At 53.0% G+C, this 12,928-nt stretch overlaps 1 protein-coding gene across 3 annotated transcripts; it reads left to right on the top strand.

The window, feature by feature from the left end:
* The first annotated feature begins 225 nt into the window (after window positions 1-225).
* Window positions 226-9,512, top strand: ZMYND19 (zinc finger MYND-type containing 19). Of its 3 annotated transcripts, XM_088018962.1 has the most exons (7): window positions 226-327; window positions 722-840; window positions 1,427-1,486; window positions 2,560-2,666; window positions 3,296-3,436; window positions 8,571-8,751; window positions 8,927-9,512. In XM_088018962.1, the coding sequence occupies exons 1-7, from the start codon at window positions 273-275 to the stop codon at window positions 9,068-9,070; spliced, it is 807 nt and encodes a 268-aa protein (XP_087875088.1). In that variant the 5' UTR covers window positions 226-272; the 3' UTR covers window positions 9,071-9,512. The 3 variants fall into 3 exon arrangements, with proteins under 3 accessions (XP_087875088.1, XP_027950411.1, XP_087875087.1); XM_028094610.2 differs by lacking the exon at window positions 722-840 and having other exon boundaries at window positions 226-323; XM_088018961.1 differs by lacking the exons at window positions 722-840; window positions 1,427-1,486 and having other exon boundaries at window positions 226-323.
* Window positions 9,513-12,928: the final 3,416 nt, after the last annotated feature.

Raw genomic sequence — 12,928 nt, 5'->3', positions numbered from 1 at the left:
GCGGCGGCGGCGGCGGCGGCGGCGGCGGCGGCGCGTGGCAGGTCCGGCGGCGGCGGCGGCGGCGGCGGCGGCGGCGGCGGCGGCGCGTGGCAGGTCCGGCGGGCGCGAGGCGCCGGTGGCCCGAGCCCGGCCCAGCCTCGTCCCGCCCGGCCTCGACCCCGGCCCGCCGGCCCGGCCCACCCGGCGCGCCGCGGCGCCGCCCCGGCCCGGCCCCGGTCCCGGCCCGGCGCCTCCCGAGGGAGCGGCGCCGCCGGCCGAGCGCAGGCCCGGCCATGACCGACTTCAAATTGGGCATCGTGCGGCTCGGCCGGGTGGCCGGGAAGGTGAGCGGAGCGGGAGCGCGGGGCCGGGGGCCGGGGGCTGGAGCGCTCGGCAGGGGCCGCGGGGTCGGGGGCATGCGGGGCCGAGAGGGTGGGCGGGCTGGCGGCGGGTGCCCGCGGGCCAGGAGGGGGCTGGCGGCCGCGGGCCGCGCAGCGCCCTTCCGAGGCGGCCCGCTCGCTCGTTGGCAAGACGGTCTGCGTGCGTCTCAGTGCCTGGCCGTCCGTAGTGGAGCTTCGCGCAGGGTTCACGCTGCCAGCGGTGGCCGTGTCTGGACGAGCCTCGGTGGGCCTCCCAGAGCAGGGCCTCCCTCTGCTTCTCTCCCTTACCTGGCCCCGCCCTCCGCGTGTTCGAGGCTGGGGCTTCCTGGCACCTGTGGGCATTGAGGCTTGGCTGTTTCCAGGAGCCGGCCGGCCGTGCAGCTGCGCCAGCCACGGACCTTACCCTGGATGGGAACCCTGTTCCCATCACCAGCGGCGGAAGCTTCTGGTGGGAGAGAGGAGCAGAGGCAGTCAGATGAAGGTAAAACCGACTTAGATCTTAGAAAAAGGCTTTCCAAGCAAGAATGAGACTAGTCCGTTTGGGGGACCGTTTCCTGCCTTTCCTGCAAGAGGAATGTGGCTTTTTACGTCATGAAGGGTGGGTTCCCCGTCGGCTCTGAGACCCCTTCTAAGTCCGTGACTGGTTGTGTTAGTGTCATCCCTTAAAACTGTTATTTGGAACACTTCAGACAGGAAACAAACAGTTCAGTGTGTACTGCCACCCATCTTAATAAATAAACGTTAATTGAAACCTTCTGGATGTTCTGCCTCAACCCAGGGCCCCTTTCTCTCTCCTGAGGAAGCGGCCCTCAGATTAGGGTTACTGGCACGTTAAAACACACAGCTTAGAGGTTCGCCAGCTCAGTGGCACTTACGGTTTAGGCTCATGTGGATGGGAAGTGAAGCCTGACAGTCTTGAGTGGGAAATATCCACCGGCTTTTTGGGGTAGGCTGCCTCATGCCCCTTACCTGCTGGCCTCGTGTAGCCGGAGGGGGCCATTTCTGTCTGTTACTAATACTTTGCTGTGACCCTGAAGGTAACGTTTTGAAACGTGGTTAATTTCCAGACCAAGTACACACTGATAGATGAGCAAGATATCCCGCTGGTGGAGGGCTACTCCTTTGAGGTAAGGGTGGCTGTTTCTCTGCCGGCCTGCTTTCAGTCAGCGCCGGGGAGGGTCATGAGGGATGGGATTTGGCCCCTGTGAGGGCAGCCGGGCTTTCACTGTCCAGTGGAGCCCCCCCCCCACCACCGTGATGTTGGTCCTCCCCCACGTTCCCCCTGGTGGCTGACTCTTCCTGAAAACATCAGTCGTGTCATGTTTGTGATTGAACGTTCAACTGGACAAGCTCTGACTCCCCAGGAGACTGTCCGGTGCCACCTCACCTCTCCTCTGGCCTGGCCCCACCACCCCTCCTGTGCCCTTGTGCTCTCCATTCTCTCATCTTCCTGAGCTCCTTTGCCTTCTGCTGTTCTCTGCTTGATGAGCTTCTGTCCCCCGGCCAGCCCTCACCTACCGGCACCCCCCTTTGTAAACCCTGCCGGAGCCCGTGGACCCGCTACACGCTCATCTCAGCCCCTCATGCTTTTAGAGTACAGATGACCCTTGAACAACATGAGTTTGAACTGCACAGGTTAACTTAGATGTGGGTTTGGTTTTTTTTTTTTTTTTATAAACATAGTCCAGTACTTTCTCGAAAATGTTTTCTTTTCTCAGCTTTAACTTCTTGTAAGAATATAGCATATGATACCTGTAACGTGCAAAGTATGTGTAATTAGCTGTCTCTGTTATCGGTAACATTTCTAGTCAAGAGCAAGCTATCAGTAAAGTATCCAAAAGTTAAAAGTCATATGTGGATTTTCAACTGTGTGGGGGTTCAGTGTGCCTTATGTTTAGGGGCCTACTGTTAGTTACTTGTTCAAAGATTTTTCTCACTGAATTGTGGGTTTTTTCCTAAGAATAGGAAAATTTATTTCTTTGTGTCCACAGTATTTTGCAGAGTGGTTTGTGAGTGTATGCTTGTTGGGATACGGGGCTGGCTTCCATGTCTGGGAGCCTCTGCAGAGCCCTGGGTCCCAGAAATAGGCCTCATATATGTGCCCTGGCTTGTTTGTTTCACTTCATTTCTTTAAGTGGGGTTCAAAATGTAGCTGAGAATCGGAGGCTTTTTAACAGACCTTTTCCTTGTTCTTTCTCAGGCCCGGATGGAAGTAGATGCAGATGGAAATGGTGCTAAGATATTTGCATATGCTTTTGACAAAAACCGAGGAAGAGGGTCAGGAAGGCTCCTTCACGAGCTGCTGTGGTAGGTATTTTCCAGCTGCTGGTTTGCCATTTGGGTACTGCATGAGCCCTGTACAGGGTGCATGGAGCCTGTGGAGCAACCTGCCCTTGTTGACAGAAGGTGCTTTCCCCAAGTCCTGCGCCCCCTACCATCCCTCTTACTTTTGTGTCATTGCCGCAACCCAGAGGGATTGTTTGCTCGTTGGCGTATTGTACCACTAATGGAGCACCCTAAAAGTGCACTTTCTGCTCAGCTACTTGCTCCAGACACAGCCTCCTCTGGGGTCTGGTCCCTCTACTGTGTTCTTGCTGAGCTTGTTAGTGGGATGTGAGGAACGACCTACCTCTCCTTGGTGTCCATGGTGGAGTTCCAAAATGCTTCAAAATAACTCAGGTGAGGTATTCTCTAGGCTGTGTGTTTGATAGTTGGGGGTTCCATCCTGGCTTCTTGCAGCCTAGCTCTTAAATCAAGGGGCTGAACTGTCAACGTGGTCCATCTTGTTTGGCCATAGACTCACATACTTGGATTCCTCTCAGCAGCCTTGCTCCTGACTGTCCCTGTCAGTGTGGCGAGGGGCCAGTTCAGATCCCGTGGCTGAAGTGTTTGGGAAGGCCGGAGGCGGCTGATCGCGAGAGTTGTCTGTTTCCTAGGGAGCGGCACAGGGGAGGCATTGCTCCCGGGTTTCAGGTGGTGCACCTCAATGCTGTGACTGTGGACAACCGCCTGGACAACCTACAGCTGGTGCCGTGGGGCTGGCGGCCCAAAGCTGAAGAGACATCCAGCAAACAAAGGTGGGTCTCCTCAGGGCCTGCTGAAGCCAGCAGAGGTGCCTCCGGGGGGAAAGCCGTCCTCCTCCAAGCTCTTGTGTTTTCATTTGTTTTTGTTTTTTAAAGATTTTATTTAGCGCCTGGGTAGCTCAGTCATAAAGCATCTGCCTTCAGCTCAGGTCATGGTCCCAGGGTCCTGGGATGGAGCCCCGCATCGGGCTCCCTGCTCGGCGGGAAGCCTGCTTCTCCCTCTCCCACTCCCCCTGCTTGTGTTCCCTCTCTCACTCTGTCTCTCTCTGTCAAATAAAGAAATAAAATCTTAAAAAAAAAAAAAATGATTTTATTTATTATCTGAGAGAGAGGGAGCACAGGGAGAGGCAGGGAGCCCAACGCGGGGCCTGATCCCAGGACCCCGGGATCGAGACCTGAGCCGACAGCAGCTGCTTAACCGACTGAACCACCCTGGCTCCCCATCCTCCAAGCTCCTGTTACCAAGAGGGCTCATGTCTCTACTCTGCATTCTGATGCTTCTGTGAGAGTGGAGACCTTGGCTATTTTCCCTCAAAGTGTGGGACCCTTGTTTTCTTCATGGGGGTGGGATACCATTTTGATGGTTATATTTTGGGTTGGTTTTCTAATGATTGGCTCTAGTGGGGAGAAGGGTTATCTGGGCTGGATGCTTGCACATGAGCAGGACTTCTGCTCCATACCCCTGAGAAAAGTCGGACATCTTTGTCTTAAGGATGCCCCTGTACACACACATGCGTCTTTTTGTCATGCTCTTCGGCTAAACGCTTCACTTAAGTAGTAGTTTAAAAGAAGCAAGACATGGGGCACCTGAGTGGCTCAGTTGGTTAAGCAGCTGCCTTTGGCTCAGGTCATGTTCCCCAGGGTCCTGGGATGGAGCCCCACGATGGGTCCCTGCTCAGCAGGAGCCTACTTCTCCCTCTGCCCCTCCCCCCTGCTTGTGCTCTCTCACTTGCTCTTTCTCAAATAAATAAATTCTTTAAAAGAAGCAAGGCAATGTGCTTTGGGGACTCTGCTGTTTAGCATCCACCTCTGTGTGGTCCTGAAAACAGTGCTTCTGCTCAGGATAGCACAGGTATCCCACTTGGGCAAGTAGGATGCTGAGAACAGTTCCCATGGCCCCAAGAACAGCCCAGGTATGCGCTTCATGGAGCCCTTGGGAAGAGCTGCGGAACCAGCAGGATGGGAGTTGGGAGCTGCAATGAGCCAGGATGTTCTTGGTCATGTGTACATCATCTTTGGGCCCACGGGGGCTCTCTGGGGTTTGTGCATGCCCTTGGGCCTCTGGGAAGGCTCTTTCATCAAACAAAATGAAGGCGGTGTTATCAACAGAAGGATAAGGGCAGCTCAGGAGGCATATTAGCATCCACAGATTTTCTCCTGGGTTGTCCAACATGGACGCTTGTAAAGTGTGAGCACTGGGACCTGCCCCCACAACACCACACAGGTTTCCCCACTGCAGACCTAGAGGGCACTGTCTACCCCTTCACCCAGCAGTGGATCTGCTCCTTCCAGGACCTCTGGGTAATGAAGTCTGTCACTTTAGGCCTTTGTGTGACTCATGGTTTGGCCAACCTATGGCTGAATGTTACATTTACTCATCTGAACACCCTTTATGGCTATAAGATAACCACAGTTGAGAACACCTGTTTGGGAAAGGATCCATCACACCCCAGGCTACCCTGTCCAGTGGTCTCTGCCGGGTCATGGCCCGGTTGCCCCCATTCTCCGCTAGGCTCCTCCTGGGAACCCAGGACTGAGGCTGTGCTCTCGAGGCTCTCTCCTTTGTGACCTCCCAGGAGCCGATCTAGTGGTGCCATCCTTAGTTTGTCCAAGGCTAGGGATTTAGACCCTCAGCGGTGGTCACACCATTTGTGGGTCAGAGCCAGCCTGAGTGCAGCCCGAACTCCCAGCTGGCCTGGGCATTATGTGTCCTTCTGTTTCTCAGCTGGTGGCCTCCACATGGCTGGTTCTTATGGGAATCAGCCTGTCTGTGAGGCCAGGAATATGGCACCATGGATTCTCCCAGGCCTGCACATCCCACCTAGCTTTCCTTCCATGTGGGGGCCACAAGTGTGGCTCATCTGTTAGGGGGGAGGGGCCTCTTTGTCAAAGTGTGTTTTCTTTCCTTGCTGCTTTTAAAAGCCAGCTGGGGCCAAAACTTGCCTCCGTCTTGTAGGACTTCATTGAAGGGCTCAGAAGGCAGCCAACAGCCTCCTACATCCTGACTCTTCCCTTTGAAAAACTTTTCTTGTTCTGGTAAAATGTATATAATGTTTACCATCTTAACCATTTTTCTTAAAAGATTTATATATATATATATTTAAGATTTTACTTATTTATGTGACAGAGACACAGCGAGAGAGGGAACACAAGCAGGGGGAGCAGGAGAGGGAGAAGCAGGCTTCCCAACAAGCAGGGAGCCCGATGCGGGGCTTGATCCCAGGACCCTGGGACCATGATCTGAGCCGAAGGCAGACGCTTAATGACTGAGCCACCCAGGCGCCCCAAGATTTATATATTTTAGAGAGAGAGTGTGCATGTGTGAGAGTGTACCCAGGGGTGGGTGGGGCAGGAAGGGGCAGAGGGAGAGGGAGAGAATCTCAAGCAGGCTCCGGCTGAGCGGAAGCTCCATCCCACAATCCTAAGATCATGACCTGAGCCGAAATCAAAAGTCAGGCACTCAAGTGACTACGCCACCCAAGTACCTCCATCTTAACCATTTTTGAATGTTCAGTTCAGTGGTGTTGAATACACCCACATGGCTGTAAAACCATCCCCACCATCCATCCATTTTTTCAGAACTTTTCCATTGTCCACCCAAACACAGACCCCTCCCCTCCCCAAGCCTCCAGCCTCCCGTTCTCTGTTTCTGGATCTGATTCCTCTAGGGCCTCCTGGGAGTAGAATCCTGCAGGATTTGTCTTTTTGTGACAGGCTTATCTCAGCACAGTGTCCTCAAGGTCTGTCCGTGGTGTTGCCTTTGTTAGGATTTCCATTCTTTTTATTTATTTTTTATTTATTTTTTTTAAAGATTTTATTTATCAGAGAGACAGTGAGAGAGAGAATGGGGGAGGGGGAAAGGGAGAAGCAGGCTTCCCGCCGAGCAGGGAACCCGATGCAGGGCCCGACCCCAGGACCCCGGGACGAGCCGAAGGCCGATGCCCAATGACTGAGCCCCCCCCCAGGCGCCCTCTGTTCTTTTTAAAGATTGAATGATAATCCGTTACATTTATACACCACATTTACCTATTCGTGTGCTGACGACAACACACACTTGGGTCGTTTTCATGTTTTATCTGTTGTGAGTAATGCTGCCATGAACATGAAAGTGCAAATGTGTCTGTAAGATCCTGCTTTCAGTTTGTTTGAGTATATGCCCAGCAGTGCACTTGCAGGATTGTAGGATAGTTCTGTTTTTAACTTTTTGAGGAACCACCATAATGTTTTCCACAGTGTCCACCGTTTTAAATTCCGCGAACAGTGCACAAGGGTTCCAGTTTCTCCACATCCTTGCCAATACTTAGTACACTCTGGTTTTTGTTCTGTTTTAAGGAATAGTCATCCTAATGATTGTGAGGTGATATCTCATTGTAGTTTTGATTTGCATTTTCCTGATGATGAGTGATGGTGAGCATTTTTTCATGTGCCTGTTGGCCATTTGTACGTCGTCTTTTAGAGGAGTGTATTATGGTCTTTTGCCTATTTTTAGAGATTTATTTATTTATTGGGGGGTGGGGGAGGGAGAGAGCGAATCTCAACAGACTTCCCACTGAGCACGGAGCCCATCTCATGACCCTAAGGTCATGACCTGAGCTGAAATCAAGAGTCAGACGCTTAACCGACTGAGCCACCCCGGCTCCCTTTGCCTATTTTTAAATCTGGTTGTTTGGTTTTTTTCTTGTTGAGTTATGGGAGCTCTTTATATATTCTGGATATTAATTTCTTATCAGATACATGATTTGCGTATATTTTCCCTCATTTTGTGGGTTGCCTTTTTAGCTCTGTGGATAGTGCCCTTTTTTTGTTGTTCTTCTAAGTAAGCTTCAGGCCCAACATGGGGCTTGAACTCATGACCCCAACATCAAGAGTTATGGCTTCTGATGAATCACAAACCTGTACTTCTGAAACAAATAATACACTATATGTTTTAAAAAAAAAGAGTAGATAGTAGAAAGGGAAGAATGAAGTGGGGGAAATCGGAGGGGGAGACGAACCATGAGAGACTATGGACTCTGAGAAACAAACTGAGGGTTCTAGATTGGAGGGGGGTGGGGGAATGGGTTAGCCTCGTGATGGGTATTAAAGAGGGCATGTTCTGTGTGGAGCGCTGAGTGTTATATGCAAACAATGAATTATGGATCACTATGTGATGTATGGTGATTAACATAACAATAAAAAAATTAAAAAAAAAAGAAGGAGTTATGGCCTCTGCCCTACTGACTGAGCCAGCCAGGCGCCCTGAGGTCTTACATTAAAGTCCTTGATCCATTTTGAATTAATTTTTGTATATAACCTAGTCTCTCCAGGCCTGGCCCCCATGGGGGTGTTGGGGTGAAGGGGGTGTTAATCTGTTCCTTTGGAACCCAGCATCAGGGCGGGCTGCTGACTGCCTGCACTTGTCCCACCCAACCTGTGCTCCCGTGGGGCCTGTTGGGGCACCTCAGTTCTAGCGTCGGGTAGGATTCTTGAGTTGCAAGCTTCTGGTCCACTAAGGACATAGAGCAGCTCACAGCATCGAAGGGGAGGTGGCTGGGGCAGAAGCAGGTGCCTCTGGGGCCATGAGCAGGAAAAAGGGCTGCGAGGCCTTGCTCGGGTGGCCAGACTTGGCCGGGTCCCTGTCCTGAGACCACATGTTCTCTCTGCCTGCCGTGTGCCTGTGAGTCCCAGATTTGGTGGGATTGAGGAGTGAGGTAGACATAGCCCTGCTCTGTACCTTTTAGTGGGTAGATACCTGATGTCACACAGAGATAAGCCCCACTACATAGTTTGGGGGAGCGGGTGCAAAGAAAAGCCAAGTTGTAAAAACCAAGCAAGGGTAACAGTTTGTCCTGAAGTCGTGTCATTGTCGTGTCCCTGCTTTGACTGTGTCTGGCTGGAGTGTACCGAATTGTCTGCTTTTCCTTTCGAGGGAGCAAAGCTTATACTGGCTGGCGATCCAGCAGCTTCCCACGGACCCCATAGAGGAGCAGTTCCCCGTCCTGAACGTGACCCGGTACTACAACGCCAACGGAGACGTGGTAGAAGAGGAGGAGAACTCCTGCACCTACTATGAGTGCCATTACCCTCCCTGCACGATGATCGAGAAGCAGGTACCAGTGCGGCCGCGAGCGCTGGCCCACACCCCGCCGTCCTAGCCCCTCTCCAGCTGTGGCGGCTTCAGCGCATGGGGGTGCCGGGTCCTTTCTGGTTGGGGTGTGGCGTCTGCCCCACAGCCGGTCCCCTGGTGCGACGGTGAACCCATGGTGGTTCTGTGTGTGCTTTCAGCTCCGCGAGTTCAACATCTGCGGGCGCTGCCAGGTGGCCCGGTACTGCGGCTCTCAGTGCCAGCAGAAGGACTGGCCGGCTCACAAGAAGCACTGTCGGGAGAAGAAGCGCCCCTTCCAGCACGAGCTCGAGCCAGAGCGATGACCGGGCTGCCCGAGCTTCCTTGGGCGCAGCAGACACGACTGGTGGTTGACCTGAAGGTGTGAAGAAGCCAGTGACGCGCACCCATGGCCACCGCCACGGAGGCCCCTCATCGTGGGTACTTTGTGTGGGCACAGTGCTCCCCGCGGTGTTCCGCTCCAAGCAGAGACAGCTGGGGAGGCTCCCACCAGGACGCTTCTCATTATTTATATGTTAATATGTTTGTAAACTCATGTACAGTTTTTTTGGGGGGAGGCAGTGGGAGGGTTAGAAATTACAAATAGAATCATTTGCTGTAATTCTCAAATGGCAAATGGTCGGGCCACATGTTTAAAAAGTCTAAAAAGTGTCACGTAGCAGAAGCTTCTCCCGGGCAGCTGCAGCCCCGAGGAGCGTGGCCTGCATGGGGTCGCATCTACAAGGCACAGTAAAGGGGTGGAATCATCGAGTGCCTCAGCCGTTCTGTGCTCTCCTTTTTGCCCTTAATGCCGTTGAGGTTTATTTTGGAGTGAATCAAGGTGGTCCGGGCGTGGGGGGTGGGGGTTGCCTTTATTCCTGGGTTGAGAGAGAGGAGGCGGGCAGGGAACGTGAGACCAGACTGTGCTTGTCCCGTGGCAGGAGTTCCTGGGGGTGTCGGAGTAGGCAGCCCTGTTTAGTGGGCATGGAATGTTCTTGGCCCTGGCACAGGTAAATTCTGGATTCATGCACTGAGTGGCGGAGCTTCTGCCCAGCAGACCTCCTGAGGTCCTGCCTGTGCACTGGGGTAGCCAGGGTGAGTGAGTGCTTCTTCCCTGTCTACTGGGCTCCCTCTCCCTTCAGGGAGCCACAGGTGTCCAAAGGCTGGGTGGTGTCTCCTCTACCTCGCAGAACCACCTGAGGGCAATGAGCCAGCCTCTGCGCCTGGGAACTTACTGGTCTCCAGGTCCAGCCAGCCAGCCAGCCAGACTGCTAGAGGCTTTACTTCGTGGGAGAGTGAAGGCTGGCCGTTCTACCTGTGTGTCCTGGGCCGTCCCTTTCCCCATGTTGGTCCCAGGGGTTCCTGCTGCACTGTCTGTGGTGCAGCTCTTCTGTCGTCTTCAGTGTGTTCCATCTGCCTTGTGTGTTCTCATTTCCCTGGCTGGGAACAGCCTCTTGGTGTCTTCGGTTTGTGAGTTGAGCTTTTGGTAGGTTCTTTTGCAGTCCTTGGGTAGTATGTCTTGGAGAGCAGGACTGGGGAAATCAGGTGAAGACAACATACAGGGCACAGGAGGGCTCATTCCTAACTCCGAGGGAGGGTCTCTGAAGGTGAGAGAACCCCACCTGCTCCCCTTTGCCAGTGTGTGGGTTAGGTGCAGCATATTTTCTAGGCCAGGGACATCTTTGCTCCATAGGTGAGGTCTACTCTAGGTCTCTCCTGACCCTAGGTTGAGTAGTAATGGGGGCTCAGAAACCTACTGGGGAGGGGGATATGTGTGATCCTGAGAGAGAGTCCTGCAGACAGCCGTTGGCTTGAGCTCTTGGGACGTTCCGAGGGCTGGTGTAACTCCTGCTGTAGGCCGGCACGTTGGGGTTTGGGTGGGCTTCCAGGCACAGGGCCCTGAGTGTGCGCAGGCAGTGTGCTTTCAAACAAAGGTTCCTGGGGTGAGGAGGCACCAGACCACAGGCTGGGTTTTGCCTGTGTTCTTTGTGTCTGGGCACCTCAGCCTGTCTGCATTCCCTGACCCGCACATACTGTCCTGTGGTCAGCTACTCATCAGAAAATTACATCGAAAGGTCTCAGCTAACCCATAGGACACCACACCAGGTCCTGACACACGGTTGGTTTCTTCCATGTCCCGGGGCTCATCTGGAATAGCATTGGCCTGGGCGTTGCTGTCCACTGTGGCTGCTTCAAGCGGGTGCTGCAGCTGGTAACTGTTCCCTATCCAATTGGGCTTCTCCCTTGTCCTGTGTGTTAGAGACCCCCCCCCCCCACATCTGTGCTGGGGAAGTGGGCTGGAGCTTGGAAGGTGGCTATAAGGGTTCTAAAGTTGCCTGTGTAGTGACTCCTTCCCTTTGCTTGCATCATTGCCGTGGCCCCCTGGAGTGGACGCTGCCATGAAGGTGCTATAGGATCCATAGACAGCTCTTAATCCTTGTTTGCTTCCCTTGTCCCTTCTCTGATACCAGCCCCTGGTTTCTTTTCTCTGATGGCCCCCAGTCTCTTATCTTTGTAGCCATACATCTGAGAGTAAGGTTAACTAACATTCAGATGGTTAAAATAAGGGACTTGTGTAATTGTGGAGCTACTTGACTTTTAAGATTTTTATTTATCTGAGAGAAGGAACATGATAGTGGGTGGGGGGAGGCAAAAGGAGAGGGAGAAGCAGATCCCTGATGTGGATCTCCATCCCAGGAACCCGGGATCATGACCTGAGCCGAAGGCAGACCCTTAACTGACTGAGCCCCTCGGGTGCCCCTTGACTTTGACTTTTTTTTTTTAAGATTTTATTTATTTGACAGAGACAGTAAGAGAGGGAACACAAACAGGGGGAGTGGGAGAGGGAGAAGCAGGCTCCCCGTGGAGTATGGAGCCTGATGCAGGGCTCGATCCCAGGACCCTGGGATCATGACCCAAGCCAAAGGCAGACGCTTAACGACTGAGCCACGCAGGCGCCCCTGACTTTTTTTTTTTTTTTTAAGATTATTTGTTAGAGAGAGAGTGCATAAGCAGGGGGAGTGGCAGGTAGAGAGAGAAGCAGGCTCCCCACTGAGCAAGGAGCCCGATGAGGGACTCGATCCCAGGACCCCAGGATCACGACCCGAGCTGAAGGCAGACGCCTAACTGACAGCCACCCAGGCATTCTTCCCCCCTTCTTTTTTTAAGATTTTACTTATTTGAGGGAGAGAGAGCACAGGCAGGGGGAGGGGCAGAGGGAGAAGCAGACTCCCTGCTGAGCAGGGAGCCCCATGCGGGCCTTGATCTCAGGACCCTGAGAGCATGACCTGAGCCGAAGGTAAACACTTCACCGACTGAGCCACCCAGGTGCCCTTTTTTTTTTTTCAAGTTTTTTTTTTTTTTTTTAAGTAATCTCTATACCCAGTGTGGGGCTGAAACTCATGACCCTAAGATCAAGAGTTGAATATTCTACCAACTGAGCCAGCCATGCTCCCCTTGACCATTTCTTGTACCAGGCACAGGTGTGTGGTTCCGCCATTTTGGACGGTCCTGTTTCTTGATCAGTCAGCTGTCCTCTGAGCTGCTGACTCAGCTGTATTTCCAGCCAAAGCCCTACTTCAAAAACCACAGGCTGGGTACCCAGGTATCCATGTAGATTTCAACGTCAGCCTGTCCATTTACCTGGGGCTATCGTAACAAAGTATCACAAACTAGATGGCTTAAAACAGGAATGTATCATCCCATTTGTGGAGGTCAGAAGTGTTGCAGGACCATGCTCCCTCTGGACACATGGGAAAGGCCTCTCCCGGCTTCTGGCAGTTGCAGGTGTCCCTTGCCTTGTGGATGCATCATCCCAAAACTCTGTTTTTATGTTATCTTCCTTGTATGGGTCTGTCCCCGAGAGACCAAATCACTCCATAAAGGTACCAGTCATATTGGACTAGGGCCCACCTTAATGGCCTAATTTTAACTGGATTACCTCTGTAAAGACCCTGTTTCCAAATGTCACATTCTGTGGTGCTGTAGGATAGGGCTTCGACATATCTTGTTGGAGAGACACAATTCAATCCATCCTTAACAGTGTCCAAAGCTTGCCTTCCCCAAACCTCTTCTATAGAATATGTTCATTTTCGTGAATGGCAGCAGCGTCTGCTCAGTCTCAGATCAGATCATGGCTGTGCTGGGTGTCCTCCGAGCCCTGCCCCTGGGGCCCAGATGCTGGC

Source organism: Eumetopias jubatus, unplaced genomic scaffold (assembly GCF_037043125.1).
Source record: "Eumetopias jubatus isolate StellerSeaLion01/CBP00866 unplaced genomic scaffold, mEumJub1_p1.0 scaffold_15, whole genome shotgun sequence".
NCBI classification, from domain to species: domain Eukaryota; kingdom Metazoa; phylum Chordata; class Mammalia; order Carnivora; family Otariidae; genus Eumetopias; species Eumetopias jubatus.
This window is presented reverse-complemented; position numbering and strand designations above follow the sequence as displayed.